The sequence below is a fragment of the Hylaeus anthracinus genome, unplaced genomic scaffold (assembly GCF_026225885.1).
Source record: "Hylaeus anthracinus isolate JK02 unplaced genomic scaffold, UHH_iyHylAnth1.0_haploid 3, whole genome shotgun sequence".
NCBI classification, from domain to species: domain Eukaryota; kingdom Metazoa; phylum Arthropoda; class Insecta; order Hymenoptera; family Colletidae; genus Hylaeus; species Hylaeus anthracinus.
This window is the reverse complement of record NW_026535284.1, coordinates 16,754,603-16,779,994: the sequence shown is the minus strand read 5'-3', so window position 1 is coordinate 16,779,994 and position 25,392 is coordinate 16,754,603. Positions and strand designations below refer to the sequence as shown.

The following is a 25,392-nucleotide window of genomic DNA, read 5'->3' as shown; positions in this document are numbered from 1 at the left end:
AGTCATTGTCAATCGTTTACGTAAACGACTGCATCGAGTGCCACGCCAGACGCCAACTTTTCATCACGAAACACTCACGTGTGCGCGCAGTACCTTGTTCCAATTGCTCTTTGTAAAAACGAAACATGTATCAGTGAAGCGCATGCAAGTACATATGGTATACCATATGCGAGTTGCATGGCCCCGCAATTTCAAGTTGAATAGAAATGTTTTTCGATTCAAACGCAAAACATTTAGAAAACAGTTGTTATAGCTTATTTTGGAATTCTAATAGCTTACCAAGTCGTTATATGTAGATTAGATATTTTCAGATAAAGAATTCAGAGACAGAGATCGATAAACAAATTAGGAGTCAAAGGCAAGAGTGAAAAACTTGATGTACTTACAATTATGGAGAGGTGGAGAGGTGGACACTACTCTCCATTTCGGTGTAAACCCTCTAAGAAATAACATTCAGAATAAAATAAAAGGTATAGTGAAACCGTTGGAAATCATACCTCGGCTCACTTGGATCAGATCCATCGTTGCGAAATTAAAGAAGAATTTTCTTCCAAGTGACGAGCGCGATTAACGCTTACAATCAGAAAGAAATGCCGGCTATCCTAAAATGGCTTTATTAACTCCTTAACTTTACACATGTTTAATATGTAGTACTTGTCAGAGATATCTGTATACGTGTGATATTACTTCGATATTCCTTTGTTCGTTATCGGCCTCATCATCACTCGAGGATGATCGCGAGCAAGCGCGTTTATCTTTCGCTCGGAATTGGACGCCTCGACCGATGCGAACTGCAAAGAACGTTTCTTCCCTTCGATTTGTTACGCTACGGCAAACAAAAATAATTTGAAAATCCCAGTCAATATGTATTCTTATACATATATAGCGTTGTGTGTGTGTGTATAAGAAATTCCTATGCGCGACGCCGCGCCGCAATCGTATTTTCTCGTTTCCAGTGGAACATTTTCGTTTGCTTTAATCGGGAATCGGGGTCCAACTTGCATTCTCTCTTACTTTCACATTAGTCCAACGATTCTTAACCATTCGTTTTCTCTTTCTCGCTGTTTTCTTCTTCTTCTTCCTCTTCTTCTTCTTCTTCTTCTTCTTCTTCCTTTTTTTTTTTTTTTTTTTTTTTTATATACACAAAATACTTTCGAACCACTCTGACAAGTTAAACGAAAATTCTCGTCTTGTTACACCTCAAAAACATCTGTTTGTCTCTCGTCCTCTTTCGACTCACCATCTTTACACGAATGTGTCCCGGTCTTATTAAATATTGTACACATTTATCATACATAATTGTCATTGTTCTCTTCTTGTTTGTTCGTTTTGTTACGGTAACACAATTGCAGCGGTTGTGAGTTACGCGTTAGAGCGATGATATGATTAAAAGCATGATATCGAGTGTCCTTTCTTATCGCAGCGCGTAACCAGGGTTCGGGGGAGATGCCTAACTAACTAATCGTACGTAAGTAGTCCTCACGTGCTCGCGGAGCTTGCCCGCGGCTCGAGCCTTTCGTACAAAAAAAGATATCGAGGTTAGCGAAGCTCGAGCGCGGTTACCTCCTGGACCGTGTCGCTTCAATTTTCTTCAGGAGGAGCTACGCTAAAACGTTATACAAAAATAGAAAATATTTCCGAGGTTTCGCTAGTCGAGTAAATACCAGAGATGGACAGAATTTTGTTTGAATAACAGACAACGAATACAAATTGCCGACCACTGAACCGACACTCGTTACTGATTAGCGATTATTGTTACGAATTGCGAACAATCGTCGCCGATCTTTGACGTTACGCACCATTCCGATTGTTACTTTTTCCAAATTTCTTACTTGGATCAGAATTTTGTCCATCTCTGTCGAGTACACGGAAATGGGACATAATTCGTCCAAGAATGAATGGTAACGTGTTACATTCTTTTCTAGACAGTTTCATTTTTAAGTAAATTGAGTAGTAAGATGTGATCCGTACGATAATAAAACTCCGAATTATTAGCCAGTAAACGGTTCATTGTATGAATTTCGTTTCGTTTCGTTTCGTTTCGTTTCGTTTCGCTTTTTCATTACTTGTGTATATATCCGTAAATGTATTAATTTATTAGTTTGAGCTAAATACTTTTTCTTGAATTACCGATTTTGCGTACATTATACCTACGATAGAGAGTTAAAAGAACGAATAAACGATAAAAACCCGTTGTATTATTTTCAGGGACGTCATTATTCATTTGTACACATAAAAACAGATATTACGAGGTATCATCAAAGGTATGTAGAAGATTTTCAAAGGTACAGTTGAGCAGACACATATATAGTTGATGAATTTTCAAGCTCGACTCAAGCCCTTTCTGCCAAACGAGGCGTGGTATGAATCAATTTTATTTCGCATTTCCAAATCGATTCGTTACGAATTATATCTCATCCCGTATTAGTCACGGATCAACGTAACGCTTCCGTTTCATGGATCAAGTGTATTTCGTTGGGTACACACTGCGATAAACAAGGTGCGATGAAAAAAGATTTGTCGTGTAAATATACTTAAATTTTCTACATTATAAAGATGTGAATTAATAGTAATATATTATATCGTAATTTAGCTTGCATACGAAACGTCCATTTATCATTCTACATACACAATCATTATCATTATCATCATTCACACGAGTTTGTAGGAGTGACCCCAAATTTGCAGATTCGTTGACTACCTGTCTTTGTCAAGCGAATGTAAAAGGAGCCTTCAAATTCGAGGTGCGCAAAAGATATCGTTTCTCTTTTTTTCTCTCGCATTTCCTTTTCATCAAAAAATATTAGGAAATTATCGAGATGTTGAAAAAACGGCGTACGCATATACCCGTATCGTACCTAGAAAACGCACTTCGAATTACGTAAAAGTCTTGCAACAGAGCATTTGACGAGATAAAAAATCATTTATAAAACACGTGTATACATGTACCCTATGCAAACGGTATGGGTCAAACTTTTTTGTATACATTATTAAACGGGTTTCTCGTTACCTTATTCTCCACCTTTTGTCCACTCTCTCTCCATTCTTCGTTAAATAAGTATCTTTTGGCTTGGTAACTATGTAAATGTTTAAATTAAATAACTTTCGTCCTCAACGTTTCGGGTAGTTTTAAAACGTATTCAACATACACCTTAAAAACTTGTAAAAAGTTTTTCATCGTAAAATAAGAGTCGAATGCAAAATCTTACAGACGAAAGTTACAGAGCGTTACAAAAAATAATAATAATAAAAAAAAAAAAAAAAAATTGTCAGATTGTGCGTAAAAAACAAACAGAAAGCTTTCTCTGTACAGTGTTACGTTGTGCAGTAAACGAAATAGAAGTAAAGGAAACGTAAATGCTATGACGTATGTCTGGTAGCACTGAACGACATTCATCTAAGTTTTAATTACTGCAGACTCTCTATCGAACGACAATTAGGTAATGTACATACTTATATATATATTGTTGTTGTTGTTATCATTATTATTATTATTATTATTATTATTAGTATTAGTATTAGTATCAGTATTAGTATTAGTATCTCTTCCCTTTTTTTTTTTTTTGTTATTCTGCATGGCCTACAGTGCCAATGGAAGCATTTTGCTGTCACGTTTGCAATGGCATCGCACGAACGAATACATTCGTTTAAGTTTTTTTTTTTTTTAAATTCTCAGTTCTCTCTAAGATTAATTCTTTGATTCGATAACCGACCGTCGGACGGGTTGATCATGATTTAATTCCGTCCATTGTTTTCCATATTCCTTCTCGATTGACGAGCAGCTACCTCATCCGACGATAAGTTACGTTGCTTCTACTTTTTCTTCTCCTTCTATTAATACTTCGAAACTTCTGGTTTCTTTTTTTATCTGTTTTTAAATCAACTGGCAGTGTTACACGTTGTAGGTATGTTGTACGATAAGAAGATTCGTTTAGTCAATATTCATTGATACTTCGAGACCGTTTAACAACAGTTTTAACTGCGTCAAGTCGTAGAACCATACTACGCGTGGTTTGTCCTCGCGGCAGTATACTCTTATTGCTTACAAAAATGGCACTGATTACTGAAATATTTTACGAGTATCGTTGCTGTCCCCGAGTCCGTCACATCGGATCGAATACGTCGCCGTAACAATCGATGTATGTTTGGTTCTACCGGTAAACCTAAAACCTAAATCCGCTGAACCCGGTCTGGAGCAGTGAATCTTTTTCTCTCCTCTACAGTTTGAATTCGTTACAAAAGGCAACGCGTGATTTGTATCCCCATATTCCCTAGAAAAATTTCCCGTGAAATACAGAATCGATTGATAATGAAAAATTGCGCACACACGCACACACGCATGCGCGCACACACACACACGCGCGCGCACACACACACAAAGTGGGGGGGGGGGGGGGGCGGGAGGGAGAGAGAGAGATAGATAGATTATTCGAGGATCTCGTTGATGGGATCTCTCTTAAATTGTTGTATCTTACCGCGGCTGAACAGCGGCAAACGAACGATGTTGCTTATATATAAAAACAAGTAAGTGAAATGAAAGAAAAAGAGAAAAAAAGAAAGAAAGAAATGAATTGTGCGACGCGCGATTTTGTTCAGCGTGTCCTCGCAAACGAATAAACGAATTTTCATCTGCGTGGTATATACCTCGATGATACCGGATGAACTAAAGCCTTACAGATTGCTGTACACGTTCCGAGATCCGCAGCTATCGACGTCAACGGCAAGCTGAGGCTTCGTCTGGTAATTATTTTGGTTTTGCGTGTGAATTGGGGAGTCTCCGAGCATTGCTAGCATATATTTACGCGTGGGCGAATGAACCGTATTTTGTTAGGGGGGCACGTAGGGAGGTGGTTTCCTGTACGTCGGGGTAGGCTTGGGGCGATTCTGACGATTGGTGTCTCGGTTCGTGGCGAATGGCGGCGGCGGCTGATACGGTTCCTCCGAATTCTCTTTTGCCAACATAGGAACGTCTGCTCCGTCTTCAGTTTTTTGATATTCGGGAGGCGGTAGAGGTGGTTTCTCCTCCTTCAAAATGACCGGTGACTTGTTACCTGTAGCAAACAGAAAGATACCCTCGCGATCTTTTAAATTAGGCAATTCTTATCTATTAGGTATTATATAGCAAGTATTAGGTGTTGCAAGAACAATGAGACGATTATTCGACGAGTTGTAAATTGTAGCCGTAGTTGTAAACGAGTACCAGTAGTTTCGATCAATTTTCGAAAGCACGACACCTAAACGCTGTATTCTCACCCGGATCTGGTTTCTCGTCTAGCTCGTCCTGGAAGATCACTGGTATTCCCTTGCTACGGAAACTCTGCCTCTCGTCGTCCTGCTCGCTGACGCTCATCTTTCCGCTACGTCTTCGTCTGTACAGTACACAGGCGATGATACCTGCCAGAACGAGCATCGCGGCTATGATTATAGCAGGAAGGACGAACGTGATAAGATAGTCGTCGTGGAAGGCTCCAACCGAGGTAGAATCGTCTACTGGTGGAACGTTGTTATCCGGCGAATGAACGTGGGTCACTTCGCCGACGCAAATGCCCATCGGAATCACCGTGATCTGTTTCACTGGGAATTTCTGACCCATAATCTCCAGAACCTCATCCGTGACGGATCGACGATCGTTGTCGTTCACCAGCACCGAGCGGAGTCTGGTCACCTCCTCGTGGGCGCAGTACGACGTGGGTAGAGTTCTGTTATGCCACGCGATCACTGTGCTCCCGTTCGATATGCTGTGCAACGATATCGCGCTGGTGTCTTTGTCTTGGTAGAGATCGCGCAGCTTCTCGACAAAATTACGTTTTTGTAGAGCTGAATGCGCAAACGACTCGTACGGAATGTCCAATGTCATCGAGAACTCGACCGTGTGGTGCATCAAGGGGGCAGGGTGGACGACTACGACTAGACCGTCGGTAGTGCTCGCGCCTGAAATGTTTAAGGTTTTGTCGTCGAGCAAATTTCACGAGTAACTGTCCCAATTCTACGAAATAACCGTCTTACCGTCTTTATCGGTGACAACCAGTTGGTACTCTTTGCGTCCGACGTCACTGCGCATAGGCACACCATAGAATTCTTGATTCTTGTTATCGAATTGCAGCCACTCGTGATCTGGGATAGGCGTGCGATCGATAGTCAAAAGCGACATCCGCATATTTCTGGCAGAACCATCTTCAACGTCGTAGAACGTGTCCTAAAATGTATCGTACGTTACAAGGTTTAATTGTAACCGTTAATGGTTGTATTTCAAATGAATATATCAACATACTTCTGGCACTTTGAACACGAGAAGCTGGCCAACGGTAGCATTGACGAGATCCACTTGGTTCCTCGGCACTGGCGAGATGTTGGACTTGGGTTCTTGAGTGGAAACTTTAGGCGGTTCTGGCCGACTTGTATCCTCGCACTGTCCGATACCTTGGTACACCACACGTTTCACTGCGATTTCGGGTTGAAGAACGTTTCTTAACGCGAAACTAGGATCGCCGTTCTTATCGATCAGAACCTAAATGTTTCTGATTAGATCGTTGGAAAACTTGGCCTTTACGAGATATAGCGTAACCGTAAAGCTACTTACGTTCAACAGATTATCGATATATTCCTTGGGACACTCGCTGCTTCTCGGCAGGCTATCATTGGTCCAAGTGAAAATTGCTTGGCCGTGTTCGATATCCACCGATCGAACGGTGATGTGTTTCGTGTCGGTGTCGCCGTATACTTCGGCTATACTTCGGATTACCTGCAACAGAGTTATAAAGGGTTCGATTACAAATTTCCAGGAAAATATAAACGTAAAGTTTCGGAAAGACAAACAGATAGGTACTCTGAGCTCCCAGTCTACGTCGGTGGGGAATTCGGTGCGCTTATCGATCCTCAGATAAATACTGAACTCGTGGTTCACACTGCGACTGAGCTTATGCTGTTGCACGTGAATATCCAATCGATCGGTCACGTTTAGGCCTTCGCTGTCTGCAGCAACCAATTCGTACGTCCAGGTTGAAATGTCGTTCTCCAAGGGCCTGTTCGAGAACAATAACAAAGAAAAATATTATTTCCACTTGTTATCTTGGCTTTTCGATATAGCGAGTTGACAAGCAAACGAATAATGTCGATATCGAATTTTTGGTAAAACAGTTTCTCCCCCGTGTACAGTTGATCCGGTTGCCAAAAGTAATCAAGTAATCGAGTAATCGAGTAATCGAGTAATCGAGTAATCGAGTAATCGAGTAATCGAGTAAATCGAATTGTTTCTGGATCACGAAATATCACTTACAGTCCATAAACTTCCTGCGTGTTCCGATTGAACTGAAGCCAATGAGTCATCTTCAACGGTGCTCCCTGTAGATACAAATTCAGCCTCAGCCTCCTGGTGTCTCCGTCCTCGAAATCACTGAACGTGTCAGACGGTATGACGTAGCTCAACGGTTTTCCAGCGGTCACCGGTATCTTCTTCAGCCTTCTATCCTGTCTGGGTGGAGAGTTGCGAACTCCGTACTCTACGTTTTCCGTGGTTACCCTGGGTGATTCAGCGGTAACGTTGGTCGTTGTCGGAGTGCTGGTTGTCGTGCTGGTGCTCATGCTGGCTATTGTGGTGGTTGTAGATGGAACCATGACGGTGTAGGTATAGGTGGTGGATACAGTGGGTGGCAATGTTTGTATCTGTGTTGTCGTTGGCATTGGTGTTGTGGTGGTGGGATTCGTGACAAGAATCGTTGACAGAGTACTGGTATTTGCGGCGATGAACGTTGTCGCGGGATTTGCAGGTATCGCGGTGGGTACTAGAGTAGTGGTTGGTTTCGTCGTAGGCACTGACGAATGTTCCGTCGGCTGAAGTCAGAAAAAACATGTCTTAAAACTGAGAAAGAATCACTCGACCAAGTTTCGATGCGTCGAGGCACCGATCGGAACGCAGGGGACGACGCGACGCGTCGCAACGATGCACAGTGGATCACGCGCGTTTTATTCGTGCCTCTTTGTCGCCTAGCTGTATTCCTTTGGTTAATTTTTCACGCATATACTCGTATGTATATCAATGTGGTATTCAACGAAAATGGCGAACTTTTGAAGAGGCAGGAGGTTTGACGACATGGCCCGTACACGCGGCTCGCGGTTCCACGTGCATCTCAAGGGTGAATGATTTCGGGTTCGTAACGACCTAATCCGTTGGCAAAGCGATAGACTCGTGAAATCAACTATAATAACTATGCGCAGCATGGACTATAATACAAATGAGAAGCACTAAGCATCGAAGCATTACCTCTTCCGTAGTGATATTCATAGCACCACTGTTGACGTCTGTCTCGGTTCTCTCGACGACGGTCGTGGGTGGTCCGACCGTGCTAGAATGAACAACGATTACCGAAGGAAAGTTGGCAGTGGTGGTGGTGATGGTTTCTGACATAGTTGCGGACGTGACGTTTATAGATTCGTTCTCCTCGTGTCTGGTGTTATCCGTCCACTCCTCTGTAGTCTCCGGTTGCGGAGGCTCTGTCGTCGACGGAACAATGGTAGTCGATGGGCTACTTGTTGTTGTTGTTGTTGTTGTTGATGTTGCATTTGTATCGGCTGTTGTGGTAGTCGTTGTTGTGCTAGTGGTGAAAGTACCAGTGGCCGTTGACGGTGGTTGTTGCGTAGTGGTTGTCGAAGTTGTAGTCGTCGTGATGGTGGTGGTTGTTGTTGGGATTGTTGATGGTGGTGATGTAAGTTCAGTGGTTGTTGTCTGCGAAATCGTTAGTAGATGCGTTGTACGGCACGAGAAACTTGGTTAGTTACATTAATGAAGGGTAGAGCGTGGTAGGATAAGATGGTACACAGCGATGGAAGAAGAAGAAGAAGAAGAAGAAGAAGAAGAAGAAGATGTACGCAGCGGTCTCTCGGGCTTTCGATTCCTTCGAAAAGCCAAGTTCGGCGTACAGCGCTTTCTATACATCGATCGATACCGTCTAAAACGGCGCGGGATTGGCATAGGTCGGCATCGAACACGCAGTGTACCCACAACTAGACTAATTTATGTAAGTATTTTAAGCGCAACGTTTCCCTTCAAGCGATTTGGCATGGCGAATCAAGGACAGAAATAAGAATTCTTAACGAAAGCCACTCGCAACTGTACGCAGCTGTATCTCCCATTTGAAAGATACAAAGTCGTGCGCGATGATGCGACATTACACGATCGGGCGAGTGTACTGTAATGTAACAGATACTTACGGTCGGAGACGTGTCTGTGTCTGTGTCTGTGTCTGTGCCCGTATCCGTATCCGTATCCGTATCCGTATCCGTGGTGGTTCTGTTCACGGCATTTTCCGCTGTATTCGCCTGGTTCACCAATGGGATTCTGTCGTCGATCACTTCCGTCTGGAAGCACGTGTACGGTGTGTAGATATGTACATATATGAAAGAAATTATACGATAAATAAGTATTTTGAAACTCACGTTCCAATCGATAGACTCCTCTCCGTGATGGTGTCTGTGAGGGTGTTCCGGACTAAAATGTTCTCTAGGAGAGTTCGTTTCTGGTACAATAGTCGGTTGCACTTGCGAGTCCTCGCCGTCTCCTTCGTCGTCTTCCTCCCCTCCATTCTCGTACTCGTAATCATCATCGTAGCCGTCGTAGTCGTCGGTATTATCGAATTCTCCAGAGCCGACTTCCCTTCGATTCCTCAGTAAAGAGTTTGAATCTGTTTTGACGCGCCACAGCAAAACTGGATGCTGCATAACCTCGGCCAGTGTGCCATCCTTTGCTTGGTCTCGCAATCGTTTCACTAAATCCGTTTGATGTCTCCACAAGTGACCGTCGCAGCCGACCTATTACAACGTTTCGATATCAAATTTCTGACTGGACCGCTCGTGCGCGTCAAAGACTTTATGTTTCGTTTTTGTTCGCTATACTATAACTACGTGGAACACCCATCCACGTAGGGATCCAACGCAACGCAACGCAACGCAACGCAACGCAACGCAACGCAACGCAACGCAACGCAACGCAACGCAACGCAACGCAACGCAACGCAACGCAACGCAACGCAACGCAACGCAACGCAACGCAACGCAATGCAACGCAACGCAACGCAACGCATGTGTTGAATCGATCGAATGCTTGCAATCAGATGTTTAGACGAGAACGCGAAACCCACGAGAGACTCACCTGCCACTGTACAGTGGTGAAATGTTTTTCTTTACGGTGTTTCGAGTTCCCAGGCCCGCTAAGAATCACCGACGAGTCCATGTTCGAGCTATCCTTGGCACTTTCCGGGTGCATCGAAAAGCCACTCTAAAATTCAAATCAAGGAAAATGAAACGATTAAGAAAAACAAATGGTTCCGAGAATACTCGTCTCTGTAGACTTTGATTTACTTTGACTGCTCGATAACGCAAACGATATATATTTTCGACCTTAACATCGAGGGGGCTAATTCGGCGAGTGAAACCATCGAAAAAATACGAATATTTCCGATGAGACTGGACTAGATAATTCCATTGACTCGATCACGGAAACTAAATTTACGTAAAAAGAGAAATTTCGAATTTCGAAAGATCGGTGAAAAGTGTGAACGGAGGTTGTTTCAAGTCCGAGGAACGAGGCAAAGCGATGCCGACTTGGTCAAAGAATATTTGATAAAGTCAGCTTGGTAGGTCCTTTACGACGCGACACTGACGCAGACGCACGCCAGTGGCCCAGTGCGTCCTGGCATAGAAGGTGCATCGCGAGCCTCGACATAATACTGCAAATTTTCAACTTAAAAAGTATCCCAGCGTTGAAACTCCTTTTCATTTCAGCGAGCATAAATTGGACGCCTTTGAGAGTGGCGTTTCTTTTTCCTTTTACCGCACCGAGGGAATTCGTAATTAATTTAATCGCAGCCCCACTACAGAGGAGAAGAAAACGCGTTATATCTCGACATCCTTCTAGCTAACTCGTTCATCTGCGAATCTTTCTCTCGGGGGAACCTTAAGATTGTCCGATAACGATACATTCTTCTTGTTTTTAATTTCCTTGCAAAGGTTAAAGTTCATATGTATACGTTTCGAATATTCGGGAGATAACTTGAAATTGACGAGACGAAACGTTAATAAAAGTACTTGTACGGGATTGACAAGTTCCAGGAGGAAATTGCTCGAGGATACAGCGCGGCTCTGGTGGCTGAAAATACTGTACCACGTGAAGTCCAAGGAATCCAGCGAGATTAGTGATGGTATTGACTCGATCTGACGGTGAGAGATCGTCGAACCTCGCATTCAACAACAACATCAGAATCGTTTGATCCTCTCCTTCGTTGCAGTGCGTCTACAATCAGAAATGTGTTATTTCAGTGGCCAACCAACGTTTCACCAACGCAACGTAACGGTGTGAAATGTCGCCGTAGAATTGAGGCCGGTCTGCGGCGCAATGCAAAGACACGAGATAAGCTGACGCATACCGCGCGCAAACTATCAATTGGCGTCAATCAACGGCGTCTACGAGACTAATTTCTTCGCGGGATTTAAATGTTGCATACCGATGTAATCGCGCTCCACGCGGCGTAACTCTGTTAACGTTAACAGCCAACTCTGTATCCCACGATACGCTTGCACGCGAGTACCAAACAGTTTCCTTTTCTTTTCTTTTTCTTTTCTTTACCGTCAACCCTAACATGCGATACCGTCTCAGTTTAATTTCGTTACACCATTCTATATGTATAGTTTTTTCAGCATATACCAACAATTACGCTTACCGATTATTACGATAGACAAATCGATGTTATTGGGACCACTTAATTATCAAAATTGCAAAAATTTACTCGCACCCGATTAAAATTAGCATCGCGGCAGTCAAACAAGTCCGATTAACGTGCTAATCGATTTATCGTTACGTTAATAGCTCTAATAAAGGGATCTTAACTCTGAACTCTAACGATCGATCGTTCTGCCCTAAAAAAGGAAACAAGTCGAAGAAAGGCATGCGTTACTATACTATGCGCGTTACTGTTACGATCCATAAAGAAACAAAGAAATTCGCGAAAGGTTCCTAAATGCTCGATCGTGCCCACGGAAAAGTATCCAACTCGATAACAGATTATCGATCCATGAAAATCTAAATCGGAGATACCTGTTGTTCGTTCAGGAAACACTTGAACCGTTGCCAACGGAATATTTTCACCGCTACCGACAACCTCGCCACGATATCTTGGCTAGGGCCAAACTTTAAATAAAAACTTTACCTTTCCATCTCTGTGCTTTAGTTCCTCGTGGTTCTCGGGAACGACCTGCACAACGAACAGGTCCTTCACGGTCTCGCCGTGCATTCCGATGGCCTTGATGCTCAATCGATGACTCCCCGCGTCCTTTTTCGACGGCACGCCCATCAGAGTCGACGCTGCGTCGTCCCAGTACAACCAACGCATCAGCTGCTTTCCGTTCGCGTCGACCAACTAACGATATGTAATAACAGTTCAACACGATCGATCACACGACAAACATCAATTTACGAATTACTCAAATTTACCGAATAATACCTACATACTTTCGCAAATAAATAAATAGTAATTGGAATGAGTATTCTTTAATTTGTATACGTGCAAGATCGTACAATTTTACACGAGTTTCCTTCTTTTCTCATTGTTTGTTTTATCTTGCTGGCTAGAAGGTGGCCGCCGAGGCAATAAATGTAATCCAAACGATACTCGCGAACGTGCAAGATCGGTACAGGTTGGTTGCTGGCCAACGTCCAAAATCGGAGGGAGATAGAAATGGAGCGAGCGTGGCGGGGTTGGTTCATTTCCTCACCTGATAATAATCGGCGGGCTCGACGAACGGTTGCCGCGGAATTCTCAGCTTAAGTACGTGTCCGACTGGGACGACGACGCGAGGTACGCTCCACAACCTCTTCACCTGGTGCCTGGAGTCGTGTGACCGCTTATGGTCGTGCCAACTTATCCTCGAGTCGTCCAAGCGACGACTGACGACGGTAGGAGCGGTGCTGCTGGCGCTCTCTTCGCCGACATCGTCGAACACCAGATCGTCCTCCTGCAGGGTCAAGCCCAGCGCCAGAGGTAACAGTAAAAAGCTCGCGAGCAAATAAGGATTCTTCATGTTTCAGGGGAGATTGTTCCGGTCGCTGCTATCATATCATGCTGGCCAGTCTGAAAGGAAACGAGATGCAAGCACGTTAAAAAGACTGCGACGAGTTTGCGATACCTACATATTTTTTTCGAGCGCAAGGTTTGTCGCGATACGATCTACGTATATGCCAAGCGACAAGTTCAAGGAAATGGACCGCCTACTCCTCTACGAACCAGACGCCAATATGACCAAATTGTAAAATTTTTGCGGAAATGACGAGCCGCAGACGCGTTTCATCGAACAAGCTATGTCCACCTTCTTGTCGTTAGTTGCGATTTAATAGCGTTCATCGAACGGTAAACCATTGCTTCGATGAGTTAAAAATAATTATGATAACAACAGCATGCTATTATGCATACAATCACGTACAATCACTGCAGTCCGCGCGTACCATGCATACCACGTTTGATTACACGTTAAATATCGGGTTGCCAAGTATGTATAAATCGAGCTATAACGGTAATCGAAACGAGGGCGACGCAATTTACCGAGCCGCTCCTTCTAGGAAACTCCGTAGACGACCAACGGCAACGGTACGAAAAGGCTGCAACGTAGGTGGAGAGAATCGAGTTTAAGTCCACGTTTACATACGTTTCCCGACATTTACAATGATCTCGTTACCCCTCGATCACACCGATGCATAGAAATTCGAAACGTGACGCGATTAAATTCCACTCGATTCGCAACTGAAAATCCAATCAGTTTTTCGATAGAGAAATTAAACATTCCAATTCAATCGAAACCTACGTGTACAGTGTATACACGACGCGATGCAAAAAATTACGCAAAGCCCGTCTCCGAGAACGGTTAACAAACACACTCGAGAAGCACTTTGAGAGTCGACCGCGCGGTCTCCCACACGCTCAAGAGCAGTTTTCCTTTTCTTTATCGTTAAGGGTGAAAAATGAAAATCGAAAGGAATCTATTTATTTGATCGACGATTGGATTCATATCATATATCTCGCGTGTTAACCAGCTCGCGACTCGCGGGGCGATCGTATCGTGAAAGAAAAAGAAAGATGCGTCGAGTTTGATCGCGTAAGGTAGGACGCGAGTATCCGAGCGGCAGGTGCACGCACGCGTAACGCGTATACGTAGAACCAAACAAGAGTCGGATCGTCGTCGGATGTCTGTCAGACGCGAGGGCGCTCGGATCGCGCCGCGCCGCGCCGCGCCGCGCCGAGCCGAGCCGAGAGGAAGCAATGCGCATGCAAATACAGTCGACGTCGAGGTTCGTGGTTCGTGGTTCGTGGTTCGTGGTTCGTGGTCGGTATCGCGTCCGCGCCCCCGCCGTGGCCACGACGATCATTGTGTAAACTTATGATCGAAGCAACATGTGGCTCCCTCGATCGATCGATCGATTTTCCAACCAGTTAGAAGTGCAGAGTGTGCAGAGTACAGGTCTTCTCAGGGTTTCTCAACCTTTCGCAACATCGCAAGCTTGTCTTCTAAATCACCGAGAGTCTCTCGAGTCGTCGGATTTAATAATCGATTGTCTGGATGCGATCGTGCGATGCACTTTACGCGTGCATGCAAATTGTCCGCGCGTACCTAGTATGCGTGCATGTAAATATCGTCCCGTTTACATTACATAAAAACTCGGCCGGAGAGCACGTGACGAAATTGCGTCACCTTTCAACAGGCTTTCCTGAACACAAAAGCAACAAAATTACCGAGCGAGTAATCGAAATTCCAATTAAACGTAAATAACACTTATCCACGGCACGGGCGCGACCGTTCGATCCGTTTCATTTACGATTTTCCACGTAGGTTTACTTTTCAATTAATGATTTAATACGTGTATTGCTCGCGTATCAGAATGAGAATAATAATTGAAAGAGAAATAGAAAAGGAAAAAATGAAGAGACGAGTCATTAAAGATACATAACTAAACGTCACGAACGTAAGGTTAAAAGATTGAAATTGCGAGTTGTCGAAGGCATAACTTTCGTCGAAAGAAACGCATGACGAACGGCGAACGAGGCATCGATTCTTCCTGCGAGCAATAACTTTGTCTATTCGTATTCGTGGAATAAACGTGCAACGGACGAGCTGGCGTTACAAAATTACTCGCTCACAATCAGCCAAGTTGCTCGTTCTGTAACTGCGCCACGCTAATCCAAGTAACACACATACGCTTCGCGCGTACAGCATAATTATCACGTAGAAGAATACGAAAGAACGCGATGGACGCGATGGACGCGATGGACACGATATACAACACGGTCGTCGACTGTTCCACATTTTTTTTACCTACTTCGAACACCGTGTATCTAGCCCCCCTATTATTATAAGCGCTATCAAATATATGATAAAAATCAAATATAGATATTACAATACAATAATAGGTCAAATAATAGGTATACGCAGACGTGGAAATCGTTCTTATCTACGTGAAAATTTCAAACATGAATGGTGAATAAATGACTCGTTACAAAATATCAACGCATAGGTACATATGATGTGTCTCTAACGACTAATCAACGAATTCACGACGAATCAACTATTTTTTCGTTTCGCTGGTTTACATTACGATAAATATTATCGAATACATAGATTAACGAAAACGAAAACCCCCCGACACTCGATCCAAACGTTGCGTTGGAAGAAAGCGAAAAATCAGTGACGCGAGATAGAATCTCGACGAGTTGAATCTGGAGAGTCACTTTTAAATATAGACCGCGTGCGTGCGTGCGCGGGCGCGCGATCATCGTTACCGCCTACTCTCTTTGAAAATTTCATCTCGGACATGCAATGTTGGCGTGAAACGTTTCGATAACATACGAGTACGTCCTCGACTCAATCTTCTTTGCACCTACACGCTATACGACAGTTGAATTCTCTCTTCTATTCCTATTTTTAATATTCGTCGATAAAAATACAATGTAGGTATACCTTTTACGGCAACGAATGCATTAACGAGCACGTTTGCAAATCACCATTCAAAGGAAATTTTAGCCTTTATACGTGCATTTCGGGCAACCTGACGCCCTTTTGGCTATTGATCGTCGTCTGAAACTCGCAGCAAACCCTCCGAGCCACGCATACCTCGCGCAAATTGGTTAACACGCCATACCGTGGCCGTTCCGGCCGCGCCGTAACAAGATTCGTAAAACGGACAAATATTACAGAGTTACAGTTGCGTCAATTTTCTGCATTTTCTTGATATCGTCCAATCATTCCGTTTCGTTTCGCAAGTAAACCACGTTCGCGCATATCGATTCGAGGAAAGGAATTCTTTCATCGAAAGAATCGACTACGGATTTTACATCGTCGATAGAAGCAAGTCAGCCAGCAGGCGTTCACATTTTTAAGGAACGCCATGCCACCAAGCCACACGTGATAACCTTCCATCCATAATCAATTCCTATGTATACACGAAAGACGGTTTACTCAGCTTTTATTCTTCCAGATGCTGCGGCGACTTGGAAAGCGGAGCGGCTGTCTTTTTTCAGCTGGAGCCGACGAACAACATTCTGCTTAGCGAAGGAAAACGTAATCGCGCGTTTAAATTAATACGAGATTTTGTCGGTCTCTTGACATAGCGCTACGTTTTTTTTTTCATTTACGATACCGCACTGTTATGCAAAGAAACAATATTTATTAATTAAAAATACTGTTCAGTTTCTTTAATTATAATTTTTAACGACTATTATTTATAAACCTGGACATTTTAGCAAAACGAACGCGATTTGTCAAGGAAAACAAAAGTAAATAAAAATACAAAGGAGCTTGAAGAGAAGGCAATTGCATTACGTTTCGTCTTTTTCAACTGTATTTTTTTAACGTATCTCATCGTCTTATAACTCGTCGTCGTCGTCGTCGTCGTCGTCGTCGTCGTCGACATCGTCGTCATAGTCGAGGTACGCTCAAAACTTTATGCTAAGCGAGTCGAGGGGCTTTATCTTCCCAGAGAGGCGACACGGTAACTCTCGAGTGTACAGGCTAAACACAGAGCCGAGCCTTATTAAATCCAGTCGTGATTTAATTTTCTCGTCTCCGCCCTCTGCCCCGAAAAGGGCTTCGGAAATGGATCTAATGAAAACCGCCGAGGAATTTCACATTTTTGTTGCTTCCATGTTTTGCATTCCCTTAGATCTTGTCACTTGTCACGGATAATACGCGGACGTGGATAATTATTCGACTACACCGCTTTTAAAGCGTACGTAATTACACTTAAACAACCATTGTGAAAACTGTACTTCGCGCTGGCGCTGGCGCAAACAAACGAACGCAGCTGTTACTTCCGGTATTTCATCCTGACGAAAGCAACGTAAATACGTTGAAAACTCCCCTTTCGAGAATAATATCATCGAATTTCGGGTTTGTAGCGTTTAAAGAGGAATGCGACAACGTGAAATCGAACGAGAAAGTGCGCGAATTTTTTCTGACAAAGTGCTATCTTGCATAGTTGCCTGCTTTCTAACAATAAGAGCGCTTCTGCTCGGAGAAGAAACTGGCGGTTGTATGAAAATCTCCAAGGACTAGAAAACTTGAGCCAAACGGAATATCCTCAGGGGTTGTCGACAAAGGAAAACAACATCGAGAAAAGTTCCGAATCTCGAAGACGTTTGCGAAGATGATACTCGATCGTTTTTTTTTTTAACGACGAAAATACCATCGAGGGGAATGTCGCGCTTCCGACTCTTTTAAAGAAAAGCTTGAGGGATATGGTGCGGCGCAAAGCTAACTCCGAGTCAAAGGTTTCACGATGCACAGTCATGCAAATACTGACCCAGTAACTGACGATCTCTTCTTTTTTCCGTACACGACAAAAGAAAACGACAAACGAGTCGCTTGACGAGAGAATTTCGTTGAGATGATAATACGAAGGAAACAGATAAAAGCGACGTAACTGCGAAAGAAGCTGCAATTGATCGGTACAACGAATCTCTGTGTTCTTATCGCTTCTCACCCGACAATCTCCGGTCCTTTTTAAACAACGTATATATGTGTGTATATACAGTATAGTATTCTTTCCGCTCTTATATTTAACTTGCCACTTTTATCTTTAAAAGAATTATTTTTAAAAATCATAGTCTGACGAAAAACGCACTTATCGGAATACTTTCTGTCCTTGTTTGGAATACAATAGATTACGTGTTTCAGAGGTACCATAGGGAAAATGGATCGCTGTTTCGCGTCGCTGCTGTATTGGGTATCGCTGGGCACGCTGACGGATCATAATTACACTGTCGACATCCAATTGAATCCTATTCATTTTGGCCGCCATCGACACACGTCCCACTCCAGTGGCCATCGGCGTCGTATTGCCGTCGCCGTTGACGCCGACGCGACGCGCTAAACATCACCGTTTCTCCCGCGCAAATCATCCTCCCGAGAAATCATCCTGGACTAGCAGTAAAGTTGGCTCTAGCATAAAGTGCGATGTGTTTCGACATTTGCAACAGTTGGAGGCGTAATAACGAAAGCATGCGTGTGTCATTCGCGTCGAGTGCGTTATCGCATAATGCCGTTGGCCTGGTAATAGACTTAATCGAGAGTAATAGACAGTGTGCGTCTACCTATTAATAGATCAAGCATTGCGGCGCGGCGTGTGCCACGATGCACGATACTTCGATAGCGCAAAACTTTCTCTGCGATCTTTCACGCGTAAAACCTCACCTCGCGCTTTTCCCCTCGAAACACAAAGTCCCGAATGCGAATAGCCCCTGTATATCGAATAAATAAATTATTCTTTTTATCGATGATTCGTAGCATCGAGAATTTCACGGCGTCACGAGTTAATACAAGTTGCCTACTCCGACACGAACGGCGAGTGTATTTACTGTATTTTCTTTTGATTGTCGTCAACGTAGAAATGATGAATGTGTGTCACGACGCCGACGTCTACGCCGACGCCTACGCCGACGCCAACGGGCGGATTTCGAACCGTAATTCCATTTTGACCTGGCAAACGATCAAGAGGAACAGTTTCGGGCAAAGATTGGTGCGAACAGACGCGACGTCGACGCCTGCATTGCTGGCCTTTCAGCGAACCGCGTTATTTTTGGGGGTTGATGTAAACCGGCTGCGCCTCTTGCACGATGATGGCATCGGTTTTTCTGCAAACCGTAAGTCATCAGCTATGAGGTCATCGTCTGAGGTGATAGGAAGAAACGGATGTTTCGCGCTAAGAACGACGAGTGTAGAGTGTAACGCGATTCACATGGAGAAACCGATGAATCACGGTCGTAGACGCTCGGAACGAACACGATCGCACCGTGCCGGTATAACGAAAACAACTTTAGTCGATCAATGTTTTTTCAAGGAATGTTGTAAAGGTACCAAAAAAACCGGGAGAAATTTCAACCAACAACGCGGAGCATTCGGGCATCGGCGTCGGCGTCGGCGTCGGCGTCATCGTCATCGAAAGGAAACGAAAAGTCTCCACTTGCGTGACGAGTGCATCCACACGACCAGAGACCGGTCGCAAAAGACAAAAGGCTCTCGAACCAGTGATTACGAAACGAAGCCAATGCCAGCGCACCGGCAACACTTCAGACATCTTTCGATTTTCTGTGAAACGAGCGACGAAACGACGACCGAACAACGTCGCGACACGTACGTAAGCATACGGGAACTAAAGGTAATTCAATTATCGCTAACGCGATTAGGCCCAGACCATCCGGCGCATTTCCGTGTTCCAGCTGGAAATTTAGATTCGCAATCTAACGGCCAATTAGCGACTTATGCAAACTTGATCGATAAACAGGGCTTATTGTTAGACAAAATCACAAAATAATACGAGTATCATATCACATGACGTAATACTCGATCGATCTTCGATCACCGATCGTCCATCGTACTTTTCGAGCGATTGGAATATGTACTACTTTGCGCTGCATACGCATACGCTATTACTTTTTCAACTCGAAGCGCAGCATTATATCGACGAGAGTGAATAACGATCAGTGAAAAAGAACAGATTGGACAATTTTCCACAATTTGGCGTAACGAAGCGACGAACAGGAGACGATAGAGGGGAAGAAACTACATAAACGAGGGGTAACGTTCCTCGATTGCACGCGATCAAGAAAATCTTTCAGGAGCGTAATCGTGATCAAATCACCCAATCGCATCGCATTGCATCGCATCGCTGTGAAACAAACAAACAGGCAAATATTACGGAAGAGCCTCGTGCAATTTCCGACACGTGAGTATTTTCATCTCGAGTTTATCTTGCCCTGGTTGTATACCATACGTGCACTATTCTAGCGATATCAGTATGCGAACGGAAAGAAAAGAATACAGTTATTGTACCGCGAGATGGAAAATATCCGTTTCGAATAGAAGAAATGCAAGACAGTAAGTACGCGACACGTGTACGAGATGCAGGATGTAGAATAGCCGAACGATGATTGCGTCCTCTGGACATAAACTGATGACGATCGTTTAGGAATAATAGTTGGTGACCCTTACCAAAATATTGACTATTACTATTGTACTGAAATATTGGACAGGTGTAAATACAAGTACTAGGCATTTTCCTAATAGAGAAGAGACCTCTTTAGCCGGTCCGAAGCGCGTGCAAGAATCGCGCTGGTCGACCGATAGAGAGTAGACACACGTGCGCACGAAACGGGTGGAGAACGGCGCAAAAGTGGGACGATCGTTCGCGTTTCAAGAACAGAACCATATATGATGCGACGTCGACGCCGACGCCGACGCCGACGCCGACGCCGACCCCGATGCCAGGCTGTAGCTCCGCAACCACGCGAACGAAGAAAAAGGATGAAACTTTTACGAAACCAGGTCCGGGAAACAGATCACGCGAATTACATATACTTACAACTTATCCATGCAAAATGAAATCGTGCTTTCCAGGTAATCGCCGCCGTCGTTTTGCTAACAGCCGAAATTATTACCTATGATCGGTCATGGAGACTCGAATAATCTAAGACCAAGATGCTGATTCGAGAAACCGCTGCACGGCCCTTTCCAGTGTTTTCCGAGGTGAAACTGAGAACCACCACGGTGGGCTAGACGATAGGTTACGCGGTGGAGGGATCGTATTACAGAAGCCATCGACCTAGCTCGTGCTTTAAAAGAAAACCTGTTCGCGAAGAAGCGGCTTTGTGTGCATCTCATTGCCACGAAATTTCCAATTTCGATCCACTTTCCAGAGCCCCCCAAGCAATTCGATATTTCTACGTAAATACATGTATGGTGATTCGAGAGACTAGGTTGTGCTATGATTATTTCCTGCGCGAATGCAGTACATTAGACCGGTGCGCGTCTCGATGCATGCGCACACGTGCATCGGGACAAGGTGCATATGCGCACGCACTTCGTGCTTCTAAGCTCATTCATAACTTCTCGAACGCCAAGTCCATTCACCGTGTTCGACGCGCACAAAGTGGTTCCTTTGTTTTCCCGTGAATCAACGTTTTGCATTATCTTTTCCCCCGTTGAAATGAGTCTATCGCCCCCGCTCTATCTCGAAAGAACCGTCGAGGTTTGTATTCTTGCGATCGAAAGAGGACCGAGAGACCGACTATAGGCTACGAGAGTCGAGAGTTGGATCAGTTTAAAAGGGGAATCCTAGCACGGTACGAACCGCTAAAACTGATATCGTCTTTCCTATTTAATCCGATATCTCGTCGTACAGTCTTGCAACGATCAGGAAAATCGTTAACGCAAAGCAGTATACACGATATAGTTGAAGAAACCAAGACTCTTTAAAGGTTAGGTCAAACGAGATGTTTAAATTGTTCCGCGACCAAGACAAGTACAACTTTTCATTCCTAACAAAGTCTTCTTTGAAAGAAACCAACTCGAACTGTCCGTATGACTACATATATGGCCGAGGTTTTCGGATTTTACCTTTCTTCTTTTTTCTTTTTTTCCTATAAATATCTACGCTGCAGTTGGTCGAGTGATGCTCGTTCGAGAGAGAGACAAGGTTCGCTTTGTGCGACCGGAAGTTCAAAGGAGGGTCGAAGCAAGCCGTTTCCTTTGCTGGCTCCGTTGATCCTCGCGATAGCGAACGCACACTCGCGCGACCAATACCATCGAGATCCTCGGATGGTTATTCCGTTAAATTGTTGACGCCCTCTTTCTCTTCGTGGAAATTTCCTTTACTACGATACGAACGAGAGACATTTCAATGTTGTTATTGTAGAAGAATTGAGCGTCGCGCCGCGAGATTGATACGTGTACGTGTTCGTAAATATCGAGGAGAATATATGTATAATAGGTTAGTTCCATTGGCAAAAAGGTGTCGACGCGTGTGATCGTGTTTCATTCGTCTAGTTGGAGTAGTTTGCACTTTTTTCGTAAGATCGTGCAGACTAGAGAGCAGAAACCGTTGGTACAAGCATTCTATGTTCAAGTTATCGTTCTAACGAGAGTTCGGTAAAGAACGTTTCGCGAGACGATAGAGTCGAGTCTATTCTCATAAGCTCGTGAAACATCGATTTCGACGATACGTTAGTAGTGCAGCGTTCTGGCCACGAAATACCACGAAAATGCCATTAACGTCAACGACCATCGAGACCGTTCCTGCACCCAAACGAACACGATTTACCTGAGGCGGTGTGGCCCGTGTAACTTTTTAATGCCACCGCGTTGAAATGCTCGACGCCATTAAATACACTCTTTCACTGTCGCTCTTACTCTACTTTTTACGGTAAATTACCAGTCCCCTCTAAAACGATTTGATGCGATTGATGAAACGGAATCTCTGTTTGGTTGCTAATTGGTTCGAGGGAGTATTAGTATTACAACTGACGAGTCTTGGATTCGAGAATCACAATTTCGCACGTGCGCAGAGCACGCGCGTGACAAGATCCGCGAGGGCTCCGAAATATGCATCGACTGGTACAACTATCACGATCACGATCACGATCACGATCACGATCACGATCACGATCACGATCACGATCACGATCACAACCTTCGAGAGGGGATTGACCCTGCACTGTGAAATGATATATCGGCGAACGTGTCGGAACGAGCATCTGCGAAAAAGAGTTCGGTGTACGATGCTGTGTAATCGGAGGATCTGCGGAGCTCGCTGCCTGCTAATGAGTCTTAATGAAGCAGCTAGCGTGAGAGCATACGACGCGACAATGACTCCTCTCCGATGGTGATTCCGAGATGGATAAGGGGGCGCTAGTGTCAACGGCAACGGGCCAACTTTCTTACTTTCTTACTTTCTTACGGAACGGAACACCACTTTTTGGCCCGATCTCCCTTTTCTCGGCCAGCAGCTTCCACGAAATTCAACCTCCTACCCTTTTGCTCCTTTCTGGGAATTCTCTGTTCTCTTAGGCTCCGAGTTTCGCCGGAAACCATCGGCAACAGACCAACAGACCAACGCAAATCAATTCACCGGACAACGAAAATTCAATTGAAATTTTTAAGACTCGACTACCGATAAAAGTCGAAGAATCGTTACTCGAATGCGCGTAACACATCGTTATACGAAAAGTGATCCGTCTTGGCGCGCAACGTAGCGCCACTAATGGTAATATTTCCGTACAGTCCGCGGCATGTATAATGCAAACGGACAACTTGAACGTTATGTTTCGAGCACGAAAGAGCCCGTTGTTGCAACAACTCTGACTCTCTCGGCAAAGGACTCGTGTCTCGTGTCTCGTGTCTCGTGTCTCGTGTTTCGCGTCTCCTGTTCCGCGAGAAACATCTGCTGCGGGTGTGACGAAGGATAGAATGGCTCTTGGTTTTCGTCGAACCCATGACACACGTTGGTAAATTATTACTGAATTTTTTAAATTAATCTCTCAACGAACAGCTCTAGCTTGGAACAAATTGCTACACGTACGTATATCATGCAGTCACATAGAATATATTGAGAAACACGAGTCGAGATAAAGTGTACGTTTGCACAGCACATGAAATATGATCGAAACGACACACACTAATCCTTTCGACGCCGCGAATCGTCGTTATTGGACCATCGATAACAATGAATCAATCCTGATGTCAACATGCTCGATGCAATTGTTACTGCACTGGTTTAATGCGTGCACAAACGGAGCACCGCTCTCCATTCGAGACAACCGATATACATGTACAATCATTTGTAAAGGTTACCTTCTCACCGTGTAATGTAAAATTTGTTTATTACACGTTCTACGTGTATGTCATTTCGCAGCAGTGCGAACCGCGAGAACCTGAGCTAATCAAAGAGTCCAAACTCGACGGCAATGCAACGCGTAAGCTAAACGAACGATACGTTCCGGTCGAATCGTTAACCTTTGTTCGAGCAGTCGAAACTCGTCCGCGAGCAGCTGTTCCGAAAGTATGGACGGGTTTGGAGGCCGAAGTCGGCCTCGATCGAAAGTAAGAGCGCGTAACCGTAACCGGTATTGGAATTGGCTTCTATACAGACACTGTATAATCGAGTTCCAGACACGATTACGACGATAGGATGCAGTCGTCGACGGAAATCAGACCGAACAAATGACTTGACCTAACGTGTCTTTCATTCGGAGTGTCCTCACCTAGCGGAACGTGGCGAGCCCAATTCCGGGACGCCAGGCGTAGGTAGAGACGCTTTGGCCAGTCTTTGACGAATAAGTTAAATCCTCTGGCTAGAAGATTTCTTCTTCTTCTTCTTCTTCTTCTTCTTCTACCACTGTACGCACCGATGCGAGCGCAAGACGATTTGTCGTGAGAGCCGGTTCGAGAAAAGAGCAGCGACAGCAGCGGCTGCAGCGGTGACTACTGGCGAATTGAAACTACGTCTGTGCTCGTTTCTGTCTATTTTTCTCTTGTTCGGCCACCCTCGTCCGCCGATAAACACTCGCGGGATACACGAAAAATTCGAACGACCGGAAAAAAATATGCACCACCGGCAGCCGATGACGATGACGACAACGACGACCACGACCACGACCACGATCACGACCACGATCACGACCACGACCACGACCACGACCACGACCACGACCACGACCACGACGTCGACAACGACAACGTCGACGAATGAGCACAACGGAGCACCGCGACAATCAGCGTAGGCGCTCTGGGCGCGTACTATGTCGAACCAACGAAACCAGTATGGCGCCCGGTCGTCAGCTTTCCTGGTACTACGCGCTCGCGCACAGCTTTGTCCCCCACCCCAACACACTCTATCCCACCCAACGGTTCAGCTTTTCTCTCATTCCAACCAGATATTACCGGACGTGCTCCTCTCTTTCTCCGACCGTCTTTTCTATTATTTTCTTTACTCGTATCAATAATTCATCCCGTTTACATATAAATTTACCTATAAATATCGAATATATATATATATATATATATATATATATATATATATATATATAT

The 25,392-nt window shown here is 44.5% G+C and overlaps 1 protein-coding gene across 5 annotated transcripts in view; it reads right to left on the bottom strand.

Moving 5' to 3' along the window:
• Positions 1-4,394: 4,394 nt before the first annotated feature.
• LOC128893592 (dystroglycan 1-like) overlaps positions 4,395-25,392 on the bottom strand; it is a 31,424-nt gene continuing 10,426 nt past the window's right edge. Inside the window, exons 1-16 of one of the 5 annotated variants that reach the window (XM_054154658.1) lie at positions 22,958-23,400; positions 22,628-22,926; positions 12,763-13,118; positions 12,198-12,407; positions 11,156-11,284; positions 10,145-10,270; positions 9,433-9,804; positions 9,208-9,354; positions 8,261-8,722; positions 7,277-7,830; positions 6,827-7,022; positions 6,581-6,742; positions 6,272-6,508; positions 6,007-6,196; positions 5,254-5,931; positions 4,395-5,051 (exon numbers count right to left, since the gene is read on the bottom strand). In XM_054154658.1, the coding sequence (XP_054010633.1) occupies positions 4,828-5,051; positions 5,254-5,931; positions 6,007-6,196; positions 6,272-6,508; positions 6,581-6,742; positions 6,827-7,022; positions 7,277-7,830; positions 8,261-8,722; positions 9,208-9,354; positions 9,433-9,804; positions 10,145-10,270; positions 11,156-11,284; positions 12,198-12,407; positions 12,763-13,068 (3,993 nt within the window). In that variant the 5' untranslated portion in view covers positions 13,069-13,118; positions 22,628-22,926; positions 22,958-23,400 and the 3' untranslated portion in view covers positions 4,395-4,827. Of the gene's footprint in view, positions 5,052-5,253; positions 5,932-6,006; positions 6,197-6,271; positions 6,509-6,580; positions 6,743-6,826; positions 7,023-7,276; positions 7,831-8,260; positions 8,723-9,207; positions 9,355-9,432; positions 9,805-10,144; positions 10,271-11,155; positions 11,285-12,197; positions 12,408-12,762; positions 13,119-22,627; positions 23,401-24,566; positions 25,120-25,392 lie in introns of those variants that run through there. The other 4 variants (XM_054154657.1, XM_054154659.1, XM_054154660.1 and 1 more) reach the window with 4 other exon arrangements.